The sequence below is a fragment of the Lissotriton helveticus genome, chromosome 3_1, assembly GCF_964261635.1.
Source record: "Lissotriton helveticus chromosome 3_1, aLisHel1.1, whole genome shotgun sequence".
Lineage (NCBI taxonomy): Eukaryota > Metazoa > Chordata > Amphibia > Caudata > Salamandridae > Lissotriton > Lissotriton helveticus.
In genome coordinates, this window is record NC_136061.1 from 654,480,586 (window position 1) to 654,508,058 (window position 27,473).

At 43.0% G+C, this 27,473-nt stretch overlaps 1 protein-coding gene across 2 annotated transcripts in view; it reads left to right on the forward strand.

Moving 5' to 3' along the window:
• Window positions 1-27,473, forward strand: part of KPNA6 (karyopherin subunit alpha 6) — a 685,221-nt gene that overhangs the window by 204,254 nt on the left and 453,494 nt on the right. Inside the window, exon 1 of one of the 2 annotated variants that reach the window (XM_078680679.1) lies at window positions 11,331-11,472. The exons of the other annotated variant lie outside the window; for it this stretch is intronic. Coding sequence (XP_078536805.1) covers window positions 11,469-11,472 — 4 coding nt within the window. The 5' untranslated portion in view covers window positions 11,331-11,468. Of the gene's footprint in view, window positions 1-11,330; window positions 11,473-27,473 lie in introns of those variants that run through there. 2 annotated transcript variants of the gene reach the window in all.

The window sequence follows — 27,473 nt, forward strand, 5'->3', positions numbered from 1 at the left end:
ATAGTTGTTAGCATTAATGAATTTGAATCAGTTTCTGTACTTCTATTCCGATTGTAAGAATAATTTTTCCTTGCGCAGTACTTTGCTGTTTCATCTGCGAAGGCATTTCCTTTGGAAATATAATCAGTCCCTCTAGTGTGTGCTGCACACTTGACTATGGCAATTTCTTTTGGCAATTGTATTGCTTCAATTAATCTTCTAATGAAAACTGCATTTTTAATTGGTGACCCTGTTGATGTCATGTATCCTCTCTGTGACCAGAGTTGTCCATAATCATGCACAACTCCGTACCCATACTGACTATCAGTAATGATGGTAACTCTTATATCTTTTGATATTTCACATGCACGAATTAAAGCAATCAATTCAGCCACTTGTGCTGAACGAACTCCTTCAAGACATGATGCCTCTTCAACATCTTCGACTGTACAAACTGAGTATGAAGCTTTCAAGACACCACCTTCGGATCTTAAGCATGAGCCATCTACAAAGTAGACAAAATCCGATTCAGGCAAAGGTCTGTCTTTGATGTCTTTTCTTGGTTTTGTGCAGAATTCCATGACATCTAAACATTCATGTTCTGTCTCGACGTCATCAACAATTTCAGAATCAGGCAGTAATGTAGAAGGATTCAGATTCAAACATCTTGAAATTGAAACATTATCTGCTCCCAGTATGATTTTCTCATACTTTGTCAATCTGCTACTTGTTAAATGTTGAGTCTTACCTCTTGTCAGTAATATTTCAACTGAATGAGGCACAAAAACTTTTACAGGAAATCCCATAATGATTCCTTCACTTTGTTCAAGACTGATACTTGTAGCTGCAACTGCTTTTAAACAACCTGGTAATGCTTTTGCAATTGGATCAAGAACTGCAGAGAAATATGCAATAGGTTTCTTTAGGTTCCCATGTCTCTGAATTAACACAGATAATGCACATCCTTCTCTCTCACTGCAATACAGTTCAAAATCTTTCTCATAATTTGGCATACCCAAAGCAGGAGCTTGGCATAAGCTCTTTTTCAAGTTCTCAAAAGATTCCATTTCAACATCATTGAGAATAATTGGATCTTTTATATCTGATTTGGTCAGTCTTTGTGTTCTTGGTGGTAACATTGCTTGAATCATTTTTATTCTCTCTATTGTTACTTGTCTTTTTCCTTTTGCAATTCTGTGACCAAGATATTTTACTTCCTGTTTGCAAAACTGTAGTTTTGCTGGGGACACTTTATGTCCTTCTTCTGCAAGGCGATTTAACAGAATTATTGTGTCTGTTACACAATTTTCTCTTGTCTTTGCAGCAATTAACAAATCATCAATATACTGCACCAACGTAGACCTACCTGGTAAGTCTAAATCTTCTAATGATCTTTTTAACAGTTCGTTAAAGATTGAAGGACTTTCTGTATAGCCCTGAGGGATTCTTGTCCATCCAAGGGTCTTACCTTGGAATCTGAAAGCAAAGATTTCATAACTGTCTGGGTGTAGAGGAACAGTAAAGAATGCATTGCAAAGGTCAATGACTGTGTACCATTCAGCATCATATGGAATCTGAAATAGAATTACTGCTGGATTTGGAACCACAGGACAACATGGAATAACAATTTGATTAACCTTTCTCAGATCTTGTACGATCCTAAATGTTCCGTTAGCCTTTTTAACTCCCATAATTGGTGAATTACAAGAGCTACTCTTCATTTCTTTCAATACACCTTGCTTGATTAATTTTTCAATTACAGGTGTAATACCTTCAATTGTCTCAGTTTTCATTTTATATTGTGGAGTGTTTGGAAATTCTATTCCCTGCTTCAATGCAATTTTAACAGGATCTACGTTTTTCATCAGACCCATCTCATTCCCAGTAAAATCCCATATTTCAGATTTCACTGTTTCTTTTAGCTCTTCAGGTAAATCTTTTTCTTCAAATGCAGGAAACAATTTTGTTTCTTCTGCTTCCATCATCATCATTGTCATTCTGTACAAACCATCTTCCTCTATTGTTTGTAATTCAACTCCTTCAGGAGAACAATATATTCTGCAATTCATTTTACATAGGATGTCCCTACCTAATAGATTTACTGGACTACTATTACAAACCACAAATCTGTGTTTGTCTCTGTAATTTCCAATTTCAACTGGTACTGGATCAGTTAAGTCTGTTTTAATTTGCTGATTACTTACTCCGACAACTTGGATGGTATCCCCAGAGAGAGGTAGGTTTTCAATTTCCACTGATCTAACAGTAGAACGAGTAGCACCAGTGTCCACTAGAAAAGTGATGTCTACATCATTAACTTTCCCGTTTACATAAGGACCAGACTGGTCAACCTCAAGAGTGGCTCCAACAACACACTCTTCCTCCTCTCTCGGGCACCGTCAGCAATAATCATCAGAATCACTGTCTTGGCTTTCTGTTAATAAAAATTGTTGTGAAGCATTTTGCATTTGAACCCTTTGCTGCTTTTGCTGTTTTTGTGGTTTTATTACCTGTTCACATCCCTGAAATCCCACTTTTGGATTATATTTTTGAACTCCCCCACAATTCGGAAAAGGTGGTTGTGGCAACTGGTCCTGTCGATTATTCACCTGTTGTTGTTGCTGTTGTTGTAATTGTCGTTGAATATTAAATTCATTTAACCCCTGTTGCATCTGTAGCTGTTGCTGCACGTTAACACCATTCTGCATCTGTGGATTCAATAAGGGATTCTTTAAGTTTCTAGGAGGATGAGGACACTCGTCCCTCCAATGTCCAATTTCGCCACAATTAAAACAAGGTAATCTTTGTTTCAGCTCTTCTATTTTTGGGCTAAATTTCTTTTGGAAATTATTACCTTTAAACTTTCCTTGTATTTGGTTCGTATTTCCAGTTTGAACAAAATTAGTGTTCTTATTTCCCATGCTGGCAATCTGTTGCTCAGCCACCTTTACCTGTGCCCACATGGCTTTCTCTTTTAGCTTCTTCTGTTTTACTTCTAATTCATCGCTACAATATTTTGCTTTTCTCAGAATATCATCTATAGATAGTGCTTGCCATCCAACAATACTAGTTCTGATCATTTCTCCAATTTCAGGTTTTAGTCCATAAACAAATCTATAGATAAAATGACTCATGTCTTTCTCATCTAATTTTTCATAACCACTGTATTGTTTAAAGATTAACAGTAGTCTTTCATAAAAAGAATGAACTGATTCTTTTGTTTCCTGCTCTGTTCTTTCTATTTTAACCCAATCAACTTCTTTGGGTGGAATTTTGTTTTTCATCCAAACAATTACTTTCTCATAAAAATCCATTACAAGTGGATTTGGGGCACCTGTTTCTTTAATTCGCTCAGGTTCTGTTTTTGGCCAACTAATAGATATTTTACATTCTGTCCAAAGATCAGATGGAACAACAATGTCAAAAAATCCATCCAAATCAATCCACAGAACTTTTGACACTTTGATAAATCTATCGACTTGCCTGTACCACTCAACAGGTTTCTCTCTTAATTTTGGAAAGTCATTTGTGAATAACAGAATGTCCTGTCTCGACCATGGGACATGAACATATCCTCCACCTGCAACTTCTCTCATTGGAAATTGTTTTGACATTCTTTCTAATCTTTCATCTTCCTTTCTTTTGGTCCATTTAACTCTCCATTTGTTCAGTTCTCCTAGCTTTTTGATATAGACAATTAAATCTTTAATGTGAACTATTCTTCCCATTGAGTTCAAACTCTCAATGTCGCTTTCTGAGAAATCTAATCTGTAATGTTTTGCAAAATTCTTTTGTTTACTCACATCGATTTCAAGTTCTGCAGCTAGATCCTCTAATTGATCATATTTATTTTTCGTTTTCCACTGAATACTTTTGCAAATGAATAGTAGTTCATCATCCCGATAGTAATTTAAACTATCTGGGCCAATTGTTCCAATTATTAATTCTTCTATATTTGCTTTTAATTTGGCCACATCAAGCTTTGGTGTAGTTACCCTGACTTCAGGACTTCCTACATCTGACATAGCACCCATTGGTGTTTTTGGAGATAAATCCTCATTGAAAGTTAAATCAGGCATTCTCGATCTAGAAGTGTTTAATTCTGTCAAATCTGAATAAAATTTTTCAGCAGGCTTTTGAATTTCTGTATTTAAAGGAATAGTTAATCCAGTTTTGTTTGTATTTCTTTGTTCAAATACAGGCTGAACAGGACCTATTGTTACTGGAACTGTAACAGCTTCCATGCCTTTTGTCATTCTTTTAATTAATTCTTCTTTAGACCTTAAGTATTCATTATAATCATCATCCTCAACATTTCTTGTCTCTCTTGTATATTCTTTTGGAGGTTCCCTTGCTCTTGGAGTCATTGAAAAATGTCTACCCTCATTTCGAGCATTCTCAAATTCTGGTCTTCTAGGAGTTTCAGTGATTTCACAATTATTTGGATAAAGTTTAGGAGCTTCACTAATTGGAGGTGCACTCGGTGAAGTTTCAGTAGAAACCACCGGAGTAGACCATGATCTAGAAGGTCTCAAAGGCTGATTAGGCTGTTTATTTTTAGCAGTTGTATATATTTCTTCCATAATTGCATCCTCAGATTCACTTTCCATAGATTTTCCTGTAGGAGAACCCATTACCATTTCATGAATTAAATATAATCCTTCACTCATGTTTCCCTGTCTCCACATTCGTAATCTATCTTCATGAGTTTCTCTTTTCCATGATGGATTTTTAGAAGGTCTTTTAATTCCACTAGCTTCTCTTTGTAACTGATACATCTCATCTTCCCACTCAACTAAAGCTTCAAATTGAGTTGGTCTCGGTTTTGGAACAAGAGCATTCATTTTCTCTCGTAAGTTTCTTAAAACTCTTACATTAAATGAACCATCATCAGGCCAAGCCAAAACACCATCGTTTTTAGTATAACGTTTCCAACTGTCGAACCATAAGACAGTATGATATCCATATTCACCTTCCATGTATGCTGCAGGTGTTTTATACTTATGAAGTAGTTTACCACCTCGCGTTTCGATTTTCTTGTCAGGTGAAAATAAATTCTTAAATTTCTGAAATAATGTTGTCTTTTTCTCAACATGTTTAAAATGATAACTCATTTTTAAAAGTTAAATTTAATTCACAAAATCGTTCGTAAAATATTTTCCGGGATGTTCCGCAAAACAACCAATCCGTGCGCGAAACACACCAACAAGCCAATGGCGGTTGAGCTGAGTCACTTTTCAGTTCGACCAATAAATTTAGAGTTTTTCTGAACTACCAATCAGCTCACTGGCCGTCAGAGACTCAGGAGCCAATCAGAATACAGCTTGTGACGTAGGTCACCCAATCCCAGCGCGGCTCTGTGACGTACACAGCAGCTGCGGTTTCTCGTTTCTCACTCCTGGCGCTTACCCCTCCTTCACAAAATCTTTTCACAGCGCCATTTTAAGAACACTTTTCAGTGTGAATTAATTCTTAACAATGACTTATAAAGACAACATCTGTTCGTTTCACTAATTAGGATAGTTTACATACATTCAAGTATCCACACTTCGGAATAGACAGCGCTATTCGCACTAAGGATAATATTCAATTGTCAGTAGAGTAACCTTACCCCACCCTTCTAACACGTATAATTATGAACTCGCTTTGCTCTGAACCCACCGCGAAGTGAAAGTTCTAAGAGTTCCACTTGAACATAAAATACAACTCAAACTCGCACTTTTACACGGAAAAATTCCCTAAATTCAAACACACACGAAATCCGTACAGGACTCTCACCTGTTTATAGAAATCATGCACCGTTAGCAAAATAACGACGTTATCCGTACAGGGCTCTCACCTGTTTATAGATATGAAACATGTACCCGTACAGGACTCTAACCTGTTTATAGATAATCATGCACCGACGTTAAATTTTACCCTTCACTCAAGCTTGGATATAACTAATACTCTCATCACAGTGAGTTTTATGGAAGGCGCTTTGTCCCTATTCTCATGCTGCTTTGATTTCTTAGAAATTCCTCACTATACAAGATTCAGACCTAGCCCTAAAACTGTGCTGCTCGGCGACAACACTATGGTACACGGCGATACCTCTTGTGATACTCGGCGATATCACTACAAACGAACAGATGGCTTGCGTGACTAATTTCTCGCCACACAATCTATACCGGTATAGCTTACAGATAGGCACGAAAAACGAACTTAACAAGTGTTAAAACATTAATCCTATTTGCATACCATGACGCAATCCTTAGCAACCAACATGTTACCTTGGTTACTCCTTAGCAACCATCAATTTCTGCTACCAGATAATTGATCCAGCGGGCTATAGAAAATATATCATAAACTACGCTACCCAATTTCATAACCTATAAACAAAATTCTAAACTATACATGGACCCATTTATGAACCTGATATATTTTTGGGCCTACTGAATCAGGTGGTCAAATAAATCTATATACACATTATTTACAAACTATAAACATATTTATACATTTGCAGAAAGAATATTGTCATTAGAATAAAACCCAACCATTTAAACGACCACCATAGGCGACGTGATCTAGCTAAAGGTAACCTATACTTCTAAATAACCAAGACCAGCTTGTTTGTCAAAAGTAAGATTTTATTTTCTAAATTATGGTATATATGTTGTAAGTCTTATAAATGAAATTTATTTGCAATAAAGCAAGCATGATGGTAAGAAATATGGAAAAATACAATTTAAGCAATTTAATCAAATTTAAAGAAATTATATAAAGTTTAGCATTTCTAAAACCTATTTCCCTAACTGAGCTAAATAGACAGAAATTAAAGTAAAGTTCTTTGAGGATTCTTACGTGCTCCACGCAAAGTCCAGCAGCACATCACCCTCATCGGAAAGTCAGAAAGCAGCAGCCAGCCCAACCCTAAGGGCATGACTTTTTATACCTTTCTACGCTAACTAAACTAGCAAAGGAAAGTTTTCAGAAATACTCGACGTCCCATTGGCTGAAAGTGACAAGTGACATGTCACCCGATTCTTAAAAAGTTCCACAAAATCATGTCTTACAAAGACCATTGTCTCTTCCACGTGAAGCCAGAGGCTTCCTGCGATTGCAACTTTGTTTTAAGTCATCCTCGCAGCTTCCATAGTCTTACAGTGCAACTTCCGCGGATGCCAAGTTAAGGACTGACAAAAAGTTCACTTTCGACCTTGGCCATGTCCGACAGAATGATGTCAGCTCATCAGTTTTTGCTTTGTGAATGCAGCTTCAATAAACGTTTTAATTCAGAATGGGCGTCTCGTGACTTTCTGCAGAAATATGAATTAGCTCTTTTTGTGCGGCTCAAATAATTAGGCCTCAAAAGCAGGCAACTTATGATTTCTAGTATAAAACAAACACAAGAAAAGTATTAATGTAAGAAATAAAGTATATTCTGTATCCACCCCATGGTTTACTAAATAATTAACCCACCCGATTAATCAAAATGTTACCTAGCCATTGCAAACAAATAAAGCAGCGTTTATATTTACCAGTCTCCGTTTTTCTATGAGACCCATATGCACCTAGAATAGTAGAAATGACATCATACAGACAAGAATAAGCAAAACAAGCACATGCTTATTTTAAATATGCAGCAGTTAGTAATGACAAAAACGAAAACAATAAATTATTTTATTATTTTGCACGAACAAAAAGATGCAACATTTATGCACGTTTATGAGCACACATGTTAGTCCCCCCACGTGTAAAGTTTAATCTAGGTTGTATTAGCACAACATATCACAAATCATTAATAATTTTATTCATGTTATGGAAATGTGACTTTGCGAGTCTAAACAAAATTTTGTTTTCTATCTCGCTCCATCACTGTCCAGTATGTTGGCAATGTTTATGGCACACAGCATTACACTAGCTTCTGAGATGTTCACAATGTATGAATTTAATGTGTGTGTCTGTAGAGAGACACAGATCTGAACATAGGAAGAACCAATGAGATGTGATGGGAACAGACTCTATATAATGTAGCGTACAAGGCCACACAAGATACTTTGGGATCAGGGGTATAACAACCCTAGCCTTTTCCGCTGTGTTGTGGCTCCAGGGGGCCAGAATGTAGAGTCTCCACACCTATATTGATGTTTACTGGGTGACAAGAGTTGGTTTTGAGTGCCTTCAGTCAGGTGACCCACAGTGTCCGTAGATGTTCAACTGGAATATTTGTGCTACCCACTGTCACATATACACACAGTTTTTAGTTGCATTAGTTGTTGAAGACCCTACTCTGAGTTACATCCATTTACTTTTGATGATGCTGCAGTTCTGACCTGCCAACAGTGGGGATGGACTGTTATCACTGTGTTTGTTGTTCCATTTGCGGATGTATATGGTGTTACTGGTGCATATCTGTGACTTTTTCTCACCTTCAGTGTGTAGAACAAATGTAATGTGCATTGGGGACATTATGATCATCTGCTTTGGTGACCTACCGGACTGACGATGGACATACCCTGGGACCCTTCAAAACCTGCTACCCAACTCACACTACTCACTGTTTTCTTAAGTGGCCTTCAGGCCACCGAGGCCTTGCAGTGGGTTGATTCTACCTGGGGGGTCTGTGAGAGGGGCGTGCCTTATGTAATTGGGACCATGTCTTATGACAGCTTTGATGTGCATCTGTATTTATCTTAGGGGGGCACCTGACATGCATTTGTAAGCTTCTGTCAGTGATACAAGATATCTGATACAAGTGACCTCACACATACGCCATTCCAGGACTATTGGCTTTATGATAGGTTATGAGTTGCATAGGGACAATGTACAACACGTATGGCTTTGTAGTATATTTTGGAAGTGTTTATGTTCAGAGATAATGAGAGTGTTATAACAAGTCTCTTTGGAGTGACATCACAGGTACTGCAGGGTGATACTGCTGCTGACGTCAGTGGTGTAGTTGTCGATCCAGAAGGTTATGGCTAGAATGGAGAGCCCAATGAATATCCGTCTGAACACAACCTTTTTCGTGCTACCCGTGCAAGGCACTGGCATGACCCAGCCCAGTGACAGGCCTGAAACCCCCTCATGTGCATCTTCACAACACGAGTGTATTGTCAAGTTGCCCCTGTGTGATGACTGGGACATATATTAGTTACACACCCACAAACCTGCAGACAAGGGCGGGGTCCTGCTTTTTTAAAGTGGGCCCATCGATTTGCTATGGAATCTCAGTGGAGGGATCGGTATCTCACTTACTGGCAGTTGCCGCCAGACTACTTTGCTGAGTTGCCAAAACTGTCTCAGCGGCCAGGTCGCTGGTCGATCTCCACTGGCTTTCAGTGGAGAAACGAGTCAAGTTTAAGGCCCTCACGTACATGTTCCGCATTAAGCATTCCAAGGCCCCTGACTATGTACAACAGCTGGCCTGCCCCTACGTCCCCCCCCGTACTCTTAGATCCTCTACTCGAGAGAAATTCCGAGTTCCTAGAGTTAGACTATCTCGTATGGGAGGGCGCTCCTTCTCTCACCTTGGCCCCACTTTGTGGAATGCGCTTCCATTGCCCCTCCGCCTACAATCTGACCTTCTGTCTTTCTGATCCCTTAAAACATGGCTTTTCAGCCTATAGGCCTATCCTTTCTTGGTTGTTCGCTGTCGGCGCTGGGAAACCCCTTGGGGTAGCTGTGCGCTATTACCCAAATTTAAATAAATAATAAATAAATAAAATAAATTGTGTCCACAACGTTGTCGGTTTTCCTCGTCAAGAAGGTACAGTAGAAGCAGGACGTGTAATGCAGGATCCATGTCGTCACAGGAAGTGTGCACCTCTGTGGAGATGATTTTTGCACTGATTTGCTTCCTTTTCCGCCAGCTCAGGTGATGTGGTTGGCCTGCCTCATCGGAAATGCGCATCATAATTGGGCGGGAGGTTCAAACGCAGTTTTGCTCTCCGATTGGATCTAATGGGCCATTCCGCCGCTGCTGTGGTCGGGAATACTTGTCGGAGTCAGAGAGACCCCAGCGGTCGGATCTCAGTGCATTCACGTACATAGTAATACATAGGTTGGCACAGCTGGTTCCGGCGTGGACGCAGCAGTCTGAATGACTCCGACAGGTCAGCGGAAGCAGGTCCGACCGACATCGTAATCAGTCCCAAAGATTTTAATAGGATCAATAGAAATCGAGGCACTTTTCTTGGTTATGTGCAAGTGATAAATATTCACGATTTTGTCACATATTTGTTTTAACGCTGTATATTTTTACCAGTAAATCTGCATGTCCATGCAATTTTAGTGGTGATTTCAACGGAAAATGTGCAGTCTGTAACTTATAGTGCGCTACCTTACCAGTGCTTCAAAATGCACCACCAGCTACATACCACACCCTTACCACTCTCCTGCTGAATGCGCATGGCACAATTGCTACACTTGTCTTTTTAGAGGATGCTTGATCTTTCACAATCCCTATCATTTCAAAAATATAAAATGAATGGTAGCACCCTCACTCTAAAAATTGTTCCAGCACCAATGCCTATAGACCCTGGGTGTTGCCCTTTAAGTAAGTGACTTGCCATGTCATAAGGAATGTTAATGTTAGTAATGTTCATTTGTTGTGTCATTAGGAATGGTAAGAATGTTCTTTTCAGTTAAGAATGTCGAGGGGTTTTGAGAAGAAAACAACAGAGCTGGGAGGTAGTGGGAGGTAGTGGAAGGTGACTTACTTTCCAGAGAATAGGCTGAACCAGAGTGTTGGCTGTTCGCTGCAACACAACTCTGTGTTAAAGATCGCGAATTTGGTAGACTCGTCAACCAGTCACCAGATAAATACTAACTTCAATCAATTATCCTTCGCTGGCAAGTGGCAACTGAATTAATAATCACCGTTAGGTTGCTAGCGACCGACTGAATAGACACCTGGAATTTATTATCCTTTCGACGGCGATAGAAATAGCGCGGCTGCCTTGCTGGAGGCTTTTTTTTAGAAGGCGGAGATTTGACACGTTCTCTCTCTCTTTATTATTATTATAATAATTATTTTTAACTCGTGCATCATCTTGTTGGATGCCCACGACTGATCCTAACGTAGAGAAAGACATTAATACAAGAGGCTAAAATCAGCTTTGCTCAGCTCAGCTCTGTGGTCTCTTTATTCCAAGACAGAAGGGTTAAAAACTCCCGCCAGGGTGCAGAAACTGGGTGGTCTGTGACAAGCCAAACCAGCGATGAGGTATACGAGTCCAGTGATTAAGGAGGAGTCCCGAAGATAGCCGAAGTCCAGGGGATGAAAAACACACAGTGGATGGGATTTACATCGGAAACGTTCGGCTCAATTCGTTGACGGATATCCTGAACTGAATGTGATGCCAAATATATCGGAAACGTTCGGCTTACTTCGGAGAAGTTCGCGCATTGGCTTCGTATGGTTCCTCTGGCTTGCCGTCTCTTTCCGACATATTGTCCGCAGGACGTAGGGAACCGACCGGGGAAAGGAAAGAACGCCGGCAGAGATGGGTGAGTGTTGATAGGGTACCTGGGGCCAAAGCCAGGACCAGGGGACAAAGAGACGCTTGTAGGCATGGAAGAGTGCTGGGAGAAGCGGGAGTGGAAGATTGTAAACCCATGAAGCAAAATACCCTTTCAAAAATGTGTGTGTATGCTGGGGACATGAGATGTATGAAGAGGGGTGTAGAGAGGGGGCTCTGGGATTAGATATTTGGGTGAGACTAGCAGAGATATCTGAGAGCGGAGTAGTGATTCCTGAAAGAAGGGGCACCCGACACCCTCGGAGTTAGGGATGCCAACCCAAAGGACCTTAGCTGGTAGGGTATTCTACAGTGTTTGAGATCACAGGCGGGGAGGGTGGAGATCGGCCAGGTTATAAGTGTGCCGTGGGCAGCATCAGAGAGGCAGAGTGGAAAACTGTCAAGGGGCAATAGGAGAGGCCACGGAAGGTTCAGTGTGGGATATCATGTGGTAAGTGAGGTCGCGGTTGGTAGGTGGTACAGACCTGAGGAACGTGAAAAGTATACCAGCTCAGGGATGAGATTACACGGGGATGTGGGTGAAGGAGGCTAATGACCTGGAATAAGGAAACTGACCCAAAAGGGTGAGATCCTCGGTAGAGGGACCGACCTTTTTTGAGACTCTGAGGACCGGGAACATAATCAAAAGAGATACCCATGGAGATTTCTGTGCGTCAAAGGGGAAGATTTTGAGTGCAGATATCAGTGGGAAGTTGTTACAATGCACGTTTCTTTATAGTACCAGGCTGACTCCCCATTCTATGCAGAATACTTTTTTATTCAGTGAATTCCATGTAACCTCTAGGGTGAAGAGGTATATTTAAGTAGGTAGGACTGCAAGGACCTACCAAGAGCAAGTAGCTGTCTGATTTTATTTAAAAAGTTTTATATAGCGCTAGCTTAACCCGTAGGTATCAGCGCGCTTTACATACACACAGTAAAACAGCAGAAGGACATTACATTTCCTAGTTGACTGGCAGTAAGGAAGCAAACCAAAGAAACAAAAATACAGCTGGGGAGATAAATAGGTAGTGCAGCGGAGGGGGGAGAGCGCAATAAAAAGAAGAGAATGACCTAGTCCAGTCACCCACTATCCTTGAATGTCCGGGGAGAGAGGAGACCGCTCGGATAAAGTAATCTAGGTAATTTGACGTTGGTCATGGAAGTACTTGTTTAAGAAATGGAGTTTCAGGTCCCTTTTGAAACAGGAGAAGGAGGGGTTGCATCTGAGGATTACAGGGATCGTTGCCCGAGAACGATCGGTATTGGGTGTTTTTCTTTTTCATTTTCGGAGGAATAAGAAGGTGTGTTGGAGCTTCTCAGGGATCTGGATTGACCTGCTCTTTTCAGTTTGTTATTTAGGTAGTTGGGGGCAGGAGAGTGAAGGGTTTTGTGTGTGATGCAGGCCAGTTTATAGATCCATCTCCCTCCCATGGGAAGCCAATTGAGGCAGTTGAGAGCTGGAGTGATGTGTTCAAATCTTTAACTCCAGATATGAGTCGAGCGGACATGTTCAGCACTGCCCTTACAGGGGCTAGGTGGACTTTTGGAGTCCCTGTGAGGATGGCGTTTCCGTAGTCTATTTTAGAGAGAACTAGGGATTGGACTACTGTCTTGAGGTCATCGTGGGGTAGAAAAGGTTTCAATTTCTTGAGGTGTTTTAGAGAGAAAAGAGCACTCTCCTTTTTCGAACCAGCTGACTCTCACAGCGAACATTTCAATCTTAATCCTCACTGCAGTCCACCCATGCATCGCGGAACAGTGCTTCGATGCCTCGTCAGGTGTAGTAAGGGCTATATAAATACAATTACAACTATCATTGGTGCAAACTGACCAGTAACGGATATAGTAGAGGGAAAATATGTATCAGTGACCTTGAGAAGAAACATTTTGAGGCTGAAAAATTAAGGTAAGACTATTGGGAAAGACGTAATGGGTAAGGTAAGACCATTACCCAAAGGATATATTATGTGAATATGGACCGCAAAGCAATAATGGAGTAACTCTGATTGAGACTTTTAAAGGTGGATATGGATAATGCAGGGTCTATGTGAGTAAAGCAGAATGGTGTGGGAATATGGAACTGTCTTCAATGGGGGTTTTTAAGGTGAAGGAAAAATGAGGAAGCTGAGACCATGGGAATGAGTCCATCAATGTCCATTGGTGGAGACCTTAAGAAGTAGCAGTGCAGTCCAGTAGCCATTCTACTATGCTTGATCGGTATGTTTAACTACCAGGATTTAAGAAAGTTTTGATGAAAAACGCAATTCATTCACTCTTTTTCTGCTTACGTTTTCTGTCTTACAATTCACCCTGAGCCGAATTAAGTATTGTAAAAGCATTGAGTAAATATTATGTGTACAAGGAAAAAGCTTTGAGGATTGGCTCTGCAAGAAGGAGTTTTAGGTTGTGTGAGTAGCCTTTGGAGGAAAGAATAGTGAATGTGTAGTAAAATATCTGCTTTATACTTAAGACCTCTCTTTAGAGTTTGAATTAATCCATGCATGGCTCGGAATGATTCAAACTTTAAACAGTAGTTATACTTTTTGTTTACGGATTGAAGTCGCCATTACAGCCTGGCTCATGATTGAGGCATCTCTGCTATTTAACAGTTTTACAGTCTGAAACTTCTTTCTCCCTGTGGTAATGTGGGACCTAGGTACCCCTAAAACATTGACACCCCAAAATGTTACCTTAGCAGAATATCTGCAATTCAATGAATCGGATGACAGTGTTAAACCTCAATTTCATGAGCTAATGTGTCCCTGAGTTTAGTCACCTCACAGTATATCAAAATACCAGTAATTCAGTCGATTTAAGAAAAGGGCCCACTCAGTAACTGAGTTTTAGATAAGTAGAATAGTTAGTTTAATTACAGAAATTAAAAAATAAGCAGTACAATGTACGTGCCACGAATGCTCTCGGCAAATGGAGCATGCAGAGAATCACAATGTCAATTATTATTCTAAGCCCCAAATGAGATCAGCAAAATCAAGAGAATCGGACAACCTCCAAGTCTTAGGGGAAGCCTTCTGCTCACCTCCAAAATTGAGGGTTTTTATACATTATTTGCACATATTTTATTAACAGTTGCAGAATCACTGTGGTGTGATGTAAACGTTTACTTCTTTAGCAAATCAGAGCCCAAATCTTAATAAACATCATATTGCCTTAGCACCTTACCACAGTGCCACTACATGAATAATCCTACTACCTCGTTTATGCTAATACTATTTGGTGAGGGTGGAACAAATTAGATACATGAACAATGACATGTTATATTAATGAATAAGACCAACAGACATTCATGTTATAGTTTCAGTTTGTGACCGAACCAGGGGAAAGTTGATTGAGAGCAGCATTAACACAGTGGAAATAAACAACTACATCTCAGCCTTACTGTGTGCTGCAGAAATTGCGAGGCGAGAAGTGGGCAGGAGGAAGACCCAGGAGTCCATTTTGGATAAAATGTCTGACAGTCCCTACTCGCAGCCTAATCAACAGAGATAAGGAAAACTGTCGAGACTTCAAATAAGCACAGGAAACCAGTTGTAGTGGTTGACTTCAAGTGCAAGTTTATTCCGTAGAAAAGGATGCATACACCCTTTATGTAGCTCTCCAGGTCCCAGCTGACCACAGGCGAACTACTAAAGTCTCAACACAGTGCTAGGCAACACAAAATGTCAAGCATGAGGAACACTCATGTTGAGATTTCATGTTAAAGGGAAATCTGTACATGAATACATAACCGGATATACTACAAATACTCACTTCTGAATGTTATAGAAAACTTGTTTTAAAGAAGTGTGCGTAATTTTAGTGTATGAATGTGGTATCGAGTACAAAACTACATTGTTGCACATTTTTAATGCATGAATACACAAAAGCATAAACATCTCTAACCCTAATTGAGATCAGAGGGATCCTCTGTTATTTATCAGACTGTAATTTATGTTTTAAAGTCTTGCTGCCATGTAGTTATAGTAGTTGCTTGCAGTTTACAGTCAGAGCCCTGCCGTGATCAGACGGGAAGTACCTCTGCTCTTTGCAGGCTTCTCGTTTTGAGTCTGTGATTTAAGCCCTGAACTGATCATTTAGGAAGATGCAACTGCAGGCCACAGCTGTATCATATAAAATTAGAAATGTTTGCATTATGCAGACTTTTGGAGAAGTAATGATGATGTTGATGCCTCAATCTAGGAGGGTCCGATTGCAGGATAGGAGGAATACTCAAATACTTACCCAAAACCATTAAAGAAAAAAAAGTGCACAGTTAGGTTCCTTCAGTTCTCAATTTTGTGAATTTATTCAGATATAAAAGGTATCATTATAGAAAGCAAAAAGTTGGTTACAATCAGAGCAAATTCATTAATAAAGTGCAATGTGCCTTTCAGAAAATAATGTAAGCACAGCACATATTTCAAATAAACACATGAATAGAAAATAGGCCTAAATATTGAGAGAATAACAAGCAATCTAGCCCCCTCGAAGCAGAAAAGTCTAAAAGCCTAAGAAGAAATTAATGATAATATGGGCTCTTACCTAAACATGCACATCTTTTAAGTGTTCTGGACAATGAAAGTACACAATGTTCAAGGCATGGCATTACCTACAGAGGGAATACTAAAATGTTACATGCACAGCACTAGTCACAATAATAATCTCAAAATAGCACCTACATGCACGTTTTCATTGGCTTCTAAATAAATGATTTGTTGCATAGAAGACATTACACGTTTAACTAATGCAAAAACATGTGAAAATAAAGAACGAACATTTATAAAAATTGAAATTACAATGGGGGTTAGTTCATAACTTTGTAATGTTGTAACACACTTTAGTCCTGCTGAGGAAGCTAGGACAATGTTACCTTGCTTAGAGTGGGACAGAGACCATAACCTGCAGGTGAAGTTCGATAATTTTCTGAAAGCAAATTAAACAAATAAAAACTTGGGCAGCTCATACACAACATATAAACATTCACTTTTCTGCAATGAGACAAGTACAAGCGCATGGTTACACTCGGCCAGTGTGTCCCCGCGCTGCAGTACCGCTGCCCAGAAATCCACTACCGTCCCCTCCCACCCTAACTATCCGAGGGGAAGAGATAGGTTTTAAAATTTTTCCTAAAACAGCTCTCCTGGACCTCCATCCGGAGACACACCGGGAGAGCGTTCCAGTGCTGAGCAGCCAGCAGGCGAAAAGAGCGTCTGCCCATCCTAGCTCTCTTGACAGCGGGTACACAACACACCAGGCCCACCCCGCCTGATCCCAGCTGGCGTGTTGGGACATAGCGGGTCAATAGATCAGACAGGTACTATGGAGCAGTCCCCTGCAAGATCCGATGACACATACACAGTGCGTTAAATAGGACTTTTCCCCTTATTGGCAGCCAGTGTAGCGCAGCCCGTGTTGCCTTCGCAGAAGTTCTTTTCGGGCACATTAGAATCAAGTGTGCTGCCGCGTTCTGCACTCCCTGGAGTCTGAGCATACACTTAGTCGTCGCACCCAGATAAAGAATGTTGCCATAATCCAGGCGTGACGTCACCAGAGCATGGACCATAGTTTTCTTGGCCGCCGTAGGCAGCATATCCAGTGTTTTCTGAAGGATCCTACAGTTATATGTGCCAGAGCGTGTACAACTGCAACAAAAACACACTGGCCCCTAATAAAAATAATTTAGAATAACAAGCAAAAACAAATTACTAATATAATTTATTGAAAGAAGTTTATGAAAAACAATTTCAAGACACATAGTGGTGCAGTGAATGTTGGTGCAAAAGATACATGCTTGGTTCTCTCTTTTGAGGTGATACACTCAAGTGATAAATCGTGATCAACAAACACAAGAATAGCATGCCCATTACAGCAAGTTCTCAACAATCGTATAGGGTCAGTTCATTTTTTTTATTTTTATTCGTCATTAGGTAACATAAACTTAGTGTATTAAATGCCTTTCGATACCCAAGGAAGCTACCCAGTGTTCAGCTCCCTGTTGTTTAACCAAGTCTGTATTAATGAACAATCTTCTTAAGTTCAGAATAGTATTCCCGCTAGGAATAAATCTAAATCCATTTTAATCAGTATGTTTAGTGGTATGTATTGAGCTATTAGTATTAACCAATTGGCCAATACTTTCCATAATATTTCATAGTCTAAATTTAAGAAGGAGACAAGTCTCAACGAACTGTCAGGGGATCTAGTCTCTGTTTTGGGAGCACTATTCTTTATGCTTTCTGCATAGATTTGGGTAGATATCCTATCCTTGTAGACTTGTAGTAACCGGGGTGCCAATCCTGATCTGTATGTGGCATAAAATCCCACCGAGAGACCATCCGGTCCCAGTTTTTTACGCCTAGCTGTTTGGGTGATAGCTAACTATATCTCCTGGAAGTTTATTTGTTCTTCCAGTTCAGCACACTTGAGTTCATTAACTAAGCATAGCTGGTAAGGTTTCTGATTGCTTACGTGTGACATTTTCATAATTCCACTGTATTTGAGTGACATTCAACAAATATGAGTGACACTTTCTCGCAAGAAAAATCAAGCAATAAAGACAAGAAAAACATATAAACATCAATAATTACACCTATTATACTAACGAAAAACTAAAACTGCTCCAAAGCACAGGGCAGTTGTATCTCATTTTGCAGACACCTAGCCGAAAAACGTGGTATGCTCCAAGAAACAGTTTTGTGCAGGAGCCCATCATTTCACTTTGACGATGATGTGTGAAATGTGCTGATGGTAATACAGCATTTTGGGGTTTGTATGCCACAGAGAGGCTGGCTGCTACAGGTTAAGAAAGTAACCACTTACAGGAAGGAATTGCGACACGTAGGCAGTGTGCAACGATTTTCATGTCCCTTGCATCTAACCTGAATATATGAACACATTAGATCTAAAAAAAAAAACACGTAACCAGAGAACTTCAAACTATTTTTGTAACTAAAAAAAGAAATTTCTGAACTCTTCCTTAACTGTGTATTCAAGCTTCCACGACGCTTTTCTGTGAGATGTGCAGTGCTATGCCAAGTCTCTGCAGTGTCTAAACGCTCTCTTTCTAGGTGACGACACGACTGCTGTGCTCTGAGCTCTAACAGCAGAGACCTAGCAGAAGAAAGGGAGAGTTGCTCCTCGATAAGGCTTCTAGCTGCAGTTTGGTTTGTCTTTAGAGCTGTAGGCCTGACATGTCTGACGACGTGAGCAGGACTCTCCATCGGACTTTTGAGTGTTAAGAGGAGTTGTTGGCACACAACCTATGCTTTACACCGTGCTCTGCTCCTCACGTTACAATCTGCACTCATTCACCTGAAACGCACTGACTTACATTCTCAAATGTATATGTACTCACAGATAATCTGTGCAGCGACCTCTTCACACCTGAGAATATAAGGCAAACGTGCACTCACACTCTTGCCATTGCCGCACATGTGAGATTACAAAGAAACTTGCAGTGAACCCACTCTAGCTTGTGAATGTGTACCTGCACATCTGGCAAAACGTGACCCACAATACAAACACAGGATTATCTCTAAATCTAAACTCAAGTACCTGTGAGCCAGCACTTTCACAAGTCGTCACCACAGCAGACACTAGCACGCAACCCAAGGGCATTTCATTTGGGCAAGGTAGCCTCAGGCTGAGGTACACACGTGAGGTCACAGGCTGCAGCCTCGACTCAAGCAAGGGCAGAACTTCACCCAGGAGTAATTTACCGACCGGCAGCTGATAACTTGCTTTTTAGCAGCAGCGCGCTATTAGAGGTTTAATGAGTGAGTGATAAGCTTTATTTCGATACATAAATATCTTAAAAGCAGTACATACAATAAACAAGCATTTACAATGCAATGGTTTTGCCTTTGTTAAAGTTTGAGCTATTGGCATTGCTCTTGACAATATTTTTATTTATGTTTTTTTTAACATAAATAAATGGCATTGTCATTTACAATGCCACTAGCTTGATCTCTCGCAAATGACACACACAAACACCCACAGAGAGCCCCCCCAATACACACTCAGAGGCCTCCCCACACACACACCCACACAGAGCCCCCACACACACACCCACACAGAGCCCCCCCACACACCCACAGAGCCCCCCCACACACTGCGAGCCCCCCACACACTGCAAGCCCCCCCCACACACTGCAAGCCCCCCCATACTGCAAGCCCCCCAACACACTGCAAGCCCCCCAACACACTGCAAGCCCCCCAACACACTGCAAGCCCCCACACACTGCGAGCCCCCCACACACTGCGAGCCCCCCACACACTGCGAGCCCCCAACACACTGCGAGCCCCCAACACACTGCGAGCCCCCCAACACACTGCAAGCCCCCCCACACACTGCAAGCCCCCCCACACACTGCGAGCCCCCCCACACACTGCGAGCCCCCCCACACACTGCGAGCCCCCCCACACACTGCAAGCCCCCCCACACACTGCAAGCCCCCCCCACACACTGCAAGCCCCCCCCACACACTGCGAGCCCCCCAACACACTGCGAGCCCCCCCACACACTGCGAGCCCCCCCACACACTGCGAGCCCCCCCACACACTGCGAGCCCCCCCCACACACTGCAAGCCCCCCCAACACACTGCAAGCCCTCACACACACTGCAAGCCCCCCAACACACTGCAAGCCCCCCAACACACTGCAAGCCCCCACACACACTGCAAGCCCGAGCCCAAGCGTAGTTACAGGCAAATAGAAGGGGGTCACGTAAATGAAAAGGACGAGAGTTCGTAATGATACGTGTATTAAGCACACAAACGCACTGGAGAATGAATAAAGGCAGTTACGCAGGTGACACTGGAGAGTGGTAGGAGAAGGTAATATAGTGTCATATAGTGACATGTAAGAAGCTCAAGTAGTGCATGGTCTAAAAACAGTCTCTGGGAGAGTCTACATCGAAAGAGGATATTAATATTGTGTGTCAATAACACAAGAAGAACCCCACAAAGGTATACAAGTAACAGAGGAGGGCGGGGGGGAGGAAATCATGGAAGAACCGCTAGTCGGAAGGAATGTAAAATGATGCATGTTTCACCTGCTGCGCTCTGTGGATGTCCAGGTTCTCTTCGGAAGACTAAAGAAAAGAAAAAAAGTACGGGGTGATTATCAGAGGACGAGAGTGCGAGCGGCGTGATGACTAACAGTGACAGGGGGTCTTACCGTGGTGGCGACTACTGGATACAAAGTCGGCCACGTGGTAAAAAGTACAGTAAACGACCAGGGCACCCCGTGCCAAAGGTGGGAGTACTGTACTGGACTTGCCCGCCCTGTGTCCGGTAAATGTGTGATGTTTGCAGCTTGGACTGTCGTAAGTGGCAAGTGGGACACAGCCAGAAGGGCTGGCCAAAAGAAGGCCAGTACAGCAGTTTTGTGTCAATATGGGTTCGTTTAATAGTGGTTTCTGTATGAGTACACCAGTACATGGATTTGTGGAGCCATGGAAAACGTAGGTAAGGTAAAAAGGCTAGGGGGGGAAAGACAGGCGACATCCTTAGCCTTTTTACTTTCTTTGAAATACCATTAGAATGCACAACCAGCCACAAATGTCCCCCATATTTCTTTAGTGGATGTTTCTGTTCTGTGAAGATGCCTTAACATTCTATCCACTTTTGCTCAATGTCCCTGGGCCACTATGATTTCCAATTGACTACTTAACTTCCCTCCGAGATACAGCAGTGTGTCGTGAAAGGTCTTAATTTGCATTTTGTGAAGGAGGTAGGCTTTTCTTTTGGGTGCTAAGGTCTGTTCTTTGTCCCAGGCCATCCACTCCTCACCCCACCTAGCCTGCCCTATTCATCTCTCCACTTATCCCCTGCTCCGCCGGCCCTCCTCCGTCTTTTCCACCTGCCACGCTCTCTCCTACTGACTGCATGTGTTCTCCCCCCCCCCCCTAATAGACTTGTAGAGAGGGAAGGACAGATTCAGTAGTACTAGTGCGTGTTTTCTCCCTCAAAGTCCCTATTTCCTCTCTCCCCACCCCAGCTGCTCTTTTCTGCCCTTTTCATTCCCATGTCTCCCCATCTCTGTTCCCCTTCAGCTCGCGCTCAGTCCCCCCCCTCCCTCCAGTGCTCCCTCTGTCTCCCTCCTTTGGTCTGCACATGTCCCACACTATCTCCCCAGATCTCTCTCTCTTTCTCTTTTCACTCCGTCTTTCTAGCTCTCTCGTGATCTCTTCCGTGCTCACTCTCTCGTGCGGTCTGTCTTCTTGCTCTTCTCCCCCCGTGTCTCGTCTGTCACATCTCCCGCGGTCTCCTCCTCTTCCCTCCTCTCTTTCGCCCATCTCGCGTCCTTTCTCCTCCTCTTATCATCCCGCCGTTATCCCACCTCACCCTTGGTCGCTCTGTTGCTGTTCTGCTGCATCTTCTTTCGCCCCTGCTCCCTCTCCTGCGCTCTCTCAGTGTTGTCCTTTCTCTCTCCCTCTTTCTGTCAGGCACTCTCCGGCTCTTTAATCTCTCTCCCGCTTTACCCGCCTTCCTTCTTCCTTCTCTCCACACCTTCCTTCCTGTCTCTATCGTGTTCGGTTTTTCTTCTTTACTTGGCTGCTCTCGCACTCCCTAATTGTTCTCTCTTTTTTTTCCTCCTTCCATCGCGTCGTCTGCTCGCCTCCCTCCCCAATGGTACCCTCCTCTCTCCCGCGCTCTCTCTCTCTTCCTATCTGTCTGATGCTCTTTTGTCTTTTTTCCTCCTCTCCCTCGTGTAGGTGTGTTTTTTCTCTCTCCGTCTTTCGCTCAGCACTCTCCTCATCTCTCCGTCACTTCGTCTGTCTCTCAGTTTCTCCTGCTCTCTGCCCACCTCTCGTGTTCAAACCTCTCCCGTCTGGAAGTGTTAACTCTTGAAATGTAAGTTCACCCCTTCGACGCTCATGACTAGCTCAGCTCGTCATGAGTTACGCCTCTCGTACGCTCATGACGAGCTGAGCTCGTCATGAACCGTGGGTTTTCGCAAAAGTCAGCGCACAGCGGGAAAATGCGCCGCACGCGTGGGGTTAAAGAATGGATAATTAGTGCTTATAGATTTGATACTTGCATTGGACTTACAAATGATCCGAAGAAACTAAATATGAGCGCACAAACTTTTCTTGCATACATAGTGGGCATGGCTTACTTACTTTAGCTAATGTTGATATAGACAATATCAACAGATTGAGACAGATACATTGCTGAATGGAACGGACAGCGTTACTCAGCCTTCCAATCCTCCTGTGTCTTTATTTGGCTGTAGTCATCTCCTCGTGACGTACACTCATTTATCCACTATCTTTCACTTCTCTTTAAGTTGTAATCAGTTTTCCTTTCCTGCATATACCAATCCGGAAAAATGGAGTGGTTCTTTCGAGAACAATTAAACAAGCTGCTCCAGCAATGCAAACTTTGTGTTGCAATTTTCAATGCAATGGCACAGCAGCTGCTTCTGTAGATATTCTTAACTTTATTTTACAACATGTATTACAGCTAACTGCTAATATTCTTATACGTATTTAATTTATTACACAAAATAAGTTCTTATGTGTATTTATTATCCTATTATTTTCACTGTCGTTAAAATAGTTGAAATGAAAAAGAAGGAAGGCAAAGAGAAGAACGTGGAGGGAGGAGAGGAAGAATAAATAAATAAATAAATATATATATGTATACACACACACATATATTTATGAGCAAGAAGGAAAAAATGACCAGATGCGGAACAGACTACAAGGAGCACAAACATAGACCAGAGTTGTTAAGTACAAGAGGCAGCGATGGATAAGGGAGGTAAGCTAGAGAGAAGCAAGGTCACGAATACACGAATGACCAGTTCACAGGAAGCAAGAGATGGATGGAGGAGCAGAAGACAGACTGAAGAGGATGAAGACAGTGATCAGGGAGACTAAGAGAGATAACATTTTAGCTGGGTAGAGACAAGGGTAAGAGTCCGAATTCTGTCTCCAGGAAAGCGGAGAAACAGACCGGACTTCAGGACGCCGTGCAATGGACACTGACAACTGTCAATGACTGGAGAGTACGGACGGAAGAACTGAAGCAAAGGATCGAAGAGCACACCTCGGTTGTGTGCAGCGGGATGAAGATGGAACAGAGTAACAGGACAAAAACAAAAGTTTGACAAAGACAGGCATAGGGTGAGGACACAGAAACGGAGGGTGCTACAGTGTCCCAACTGAAGATTTAGCAAATTTCTGTAAAGTTGTGTTTACAAAAACTACCAACGTATTCCTGTACACTGGGGGTAACAGAGCCACTAGGACAGAGCTCATATTTTTCTATGCATCCATTATCTCCTATGGAATTTATATTTCGTTGCCACGGCTGTGAGGGAGTAACACGAGCACCGAGATCAAATTCAGGCCCGCAGTCTGATCTGCGGCGCTCCGAGGCAGAAGGATTCCAATTCCGCAATACTCTCTCTCATACGATTCAAGAGCTCATCGGGTGCTTTCAAACTCCATTGGCAGGTGTGAGCGCGCGGAAGATTGTGTTCCTGAAAAGCAATTGGGAGCCCCGTAAAAGGAATCGCAGCGGTTGCCCTAGTAGAGAGACACAATCTTGAAAAGGGTGGCGCAAGACATCTTTCTATTTTTGCTATCAGTGACTCACTCACTGCTCAAATTTATAACGAGTGCAACCTGAACGCTTCGTTTAGGCGAAATGTAACACAGATCGAGCGCCATTTGCAGCACATCACTGCCACCTAGCGGAATTAGCTGGAAAATTCAATGTATAAATTTTTTTTGCCGCTAGAAAACCTAGTTTCTTTCTCGAGAAGACAAGTATTGGGGCGTGCACAGTTGTGCAAAAAGCGAGATAACGGCCGCAAGCTGAAAGACACAATCGGGGCAGAGGCGCTTTTACCATCACCAGCTCCGTGGTGGAAGGGAGTAGGAACCGGAGGATCGCAGAAGTGCCGGCAATGCCGGACCAGATTCGGGGGCGTTCCCGGCTTTCGGCTGACGTCGCGTGACGTCGGCAAAAGCCAAAGAATCTCGGGAACGCCCCCGAATCTGGTCCGGCATTGACGGACAGGCCCCTCGTCCAATGGCTCGGCTCCATTTATGGAGCCAGCCAATGAATGAAGAGGGCCGACCCAAACCCACACTACAGTTCTCATCAGGTTTTCGCCTGCGCGAAAAAGATGCGCAGAGCGCATCTTTTCGCCAGGCAAAACCTAAAAATTACATTCTCAAGGCCTGTATTGGGATACAATTATGTTTTTTTTTTAAAAAGGATAAAATAATCAAGAATAAAACAATAAATAATTAAAAAGAGAATTAAATTGAAATGGAAAGCCTTTTAGAACGAATCACCCAAGCCCATTTTAAAAACTTTGAAACACCACAGACAATGGAGGGGGATGTATCAGTCAATAAAATGCGGAGGGCCACCAAGTGCTGTCGTGTACCTAAGAGTCTGCACAATGGTATAAGCCAGCGCCTTCTTGGAGCACAATAGTCCGGACATTCAAAGAAGAAATGTGCCACCGTCTCCACCCGTGTCAGGCACATAGCACAGAAGGACGAAGACTGGGAAGATGTTCTCCACCTGGACACCAGGTTGCCTAAAGGTAAGGTGCCCACTCTGAGCTTGAAATAGAGAGCCCTATCCAATGGGATGGAGATTAGATCCAGATAAGGCTCGTATGCAGCCACATCTTTAATTCTTAGGAAAGCTGCGGTCGAACTGCAGTGACGAGGATTGCAAGTAAGTTTGGAAGATATCCAGTCCCAATATAGTTTCTTCAGGATGGCTTTGGGAGGAGCAGAACGAGTAATCCAGGAGTCTTCCAAACCCAACTCCCCCAGTAGGCTCTTAACGTCCCTTAGCCATTTTATTCGATGCCATCCCTCCATTGCAATCACCTCAGACAGACCTGCTGCATATGAGGCTAACTCCGGGACCCTCCACAAGCGAGCCCACAAAAGCAGAGGCCGTAATCGCGCCTGGTCCGCAATTGGTCTGCAGCCCATGTCGAGAAGCACTGGGACTGTGGGAGTGCTCAATGGGAGAGCCAAAAGTTCTTTCAAGAATTTACTCTCTGCCTTGGCTAATACCTCAAGGTTTGTGGTGCCCCACAACTCCGCCCCATAGAGGGCGGCAGCAACCCCTCTAGCTTTATAAATGTCTATAACCGGGGAGATACAATGTTTGGGGGAAGAACGATGTTCCCTTAGTAGGACACCAGTCACCCTTTTGTGGTTGAGCAGCATCTTTTGGATATGTGGGGTCCAGCTCATAGAATTGCTGAGGCGAATCCCCAAATAGTCAAACTCGCACACCCTCTCCAGGGGAACAGTATTTAGGACCGGAGGGGGCCCTAGCTTTTTGGGAGGGTTCATAGTCAGGAATTTGGTCTTATCTACGTTGATCGTCAGGCCCCTAAGGGAGCAGAACTCCTGGAAGCGGGTGAGGAGCTTTTGGAAACCCCGAGGTGTCTTTGCAATGAGTAGGGTATCGTCCGCAAAGAGCAGGGTGGGGATCAGAGCGCCCGCCAGGGACGGAGCATCTGCTGGTTCCTTGAGCAGGTGCTCTACCACACCATTCACATTCAATGAGAATAGTGTGGGAGCCAGCACACATCCCTGGCGGACACCCCTACACACCGGAATCCTGTTGGTTTTCTCCCCATTCTTGCCCCACCGCACCTGTGCATATGTGTCTGAATGAAGTTTAATCAGAAGCGACAGGATGTAGGGGGGCAACCCCAGCCCCTGCAGAACCTTCCATAGCTCCTCCCTAGGTACTAGGTCAAAGGCAGTCTTCAGGTCAATAAAGGCCAAATAAAGACTGCCCTTGCCCAGCACCACCACCTTCCAATACAGGAGCATCAGCCTGAAGGCCTGTTCGATTGTCCCAGTACCTGAACGGCATCCCACCTGAAAGTCAGACAGTATCTTGTAGTCATCAGCCCACTGAAGGACCCTCCCCAAAATCACCTTCCCTACCACCTTTTGGGAAGAGTCAATGAGACTGATGGGCCTGTAGTTAGCGGGGTTGTCCCGACACCCCTTTTTGAATATCGGGACAACCTCCGCCCCCTTCCAGGAATCAGGTACTAGGGCGCCCTTCATGATTGCATTTAATAACGTAGCGGCCAATTGTCCCCATTCCTTGGGATAGGCACAAAGCAAGTCACCTGGTATCCCATCCGGCCCAGCTGCTTTTAATGGGACCAGAGACTTGATTACAGCCTCCACCTCCCTCTCAGTAAAATCATCAATGTCACTAACCATTATATCATCCTCCAAGGAAAAGGGCTCACTCAGGTCCCCTTCGAGTTGAGAATACAGGGCCTCAAAGTGGTTATACCAGAGCTGGGCAGGGATGTTACATGTAACCAGCGAGACATCTGGCCTATTCCTATTTCTAATCAAACTCCAGAAACCCCTTGCATCCTTTCCCTTACTTGCTGCCAAAAGGTCTTCCCAAAACTTCTCCTCCCACTCCCTTTTCGCTGCCTTTACAGTGAGAGAATAGTCCTTCCTTGCTGTCCTAATTGCTAGTAGGGACTTAGATTTAACTGCCCCTATCAAGGCTTTTTTCATGTTCCTGCATTTGGTCGTAAACCATCCCTGTCTTGTCAAGGGTTTAGTCCTGTTAGTCATACCAGAGACACTGCTAGAAGAGATGAAGAGCTTGCTCAGTGCCCCAATTAGGCCACATAAAACCTGCGTGGCCTCCTTAGGTGCACTGAACAATGAGCCCAGATTGCTCTGGGCTGCAGCCAGCAGAGCCCCTATGGTAGTGATTTTCTCACCAGACAGGGAAAGCTTAGGCCATTTCAACCGCCTCCCACAATTAGATACGCTGATCGTCTGGGAGTTGGGTGCCAACGGTCGTTGTTGAAAACCAACCGTACCCCTTAGCCACTCGGGAGACAAAACAAGAGAGAGAAGATTGTGATCACTCTCAGTACTCTGAATAATCTCCATGTTGCTCAGAGTACTCCATAAACATACTTCGAGAAGAATATAGTCTATTCTA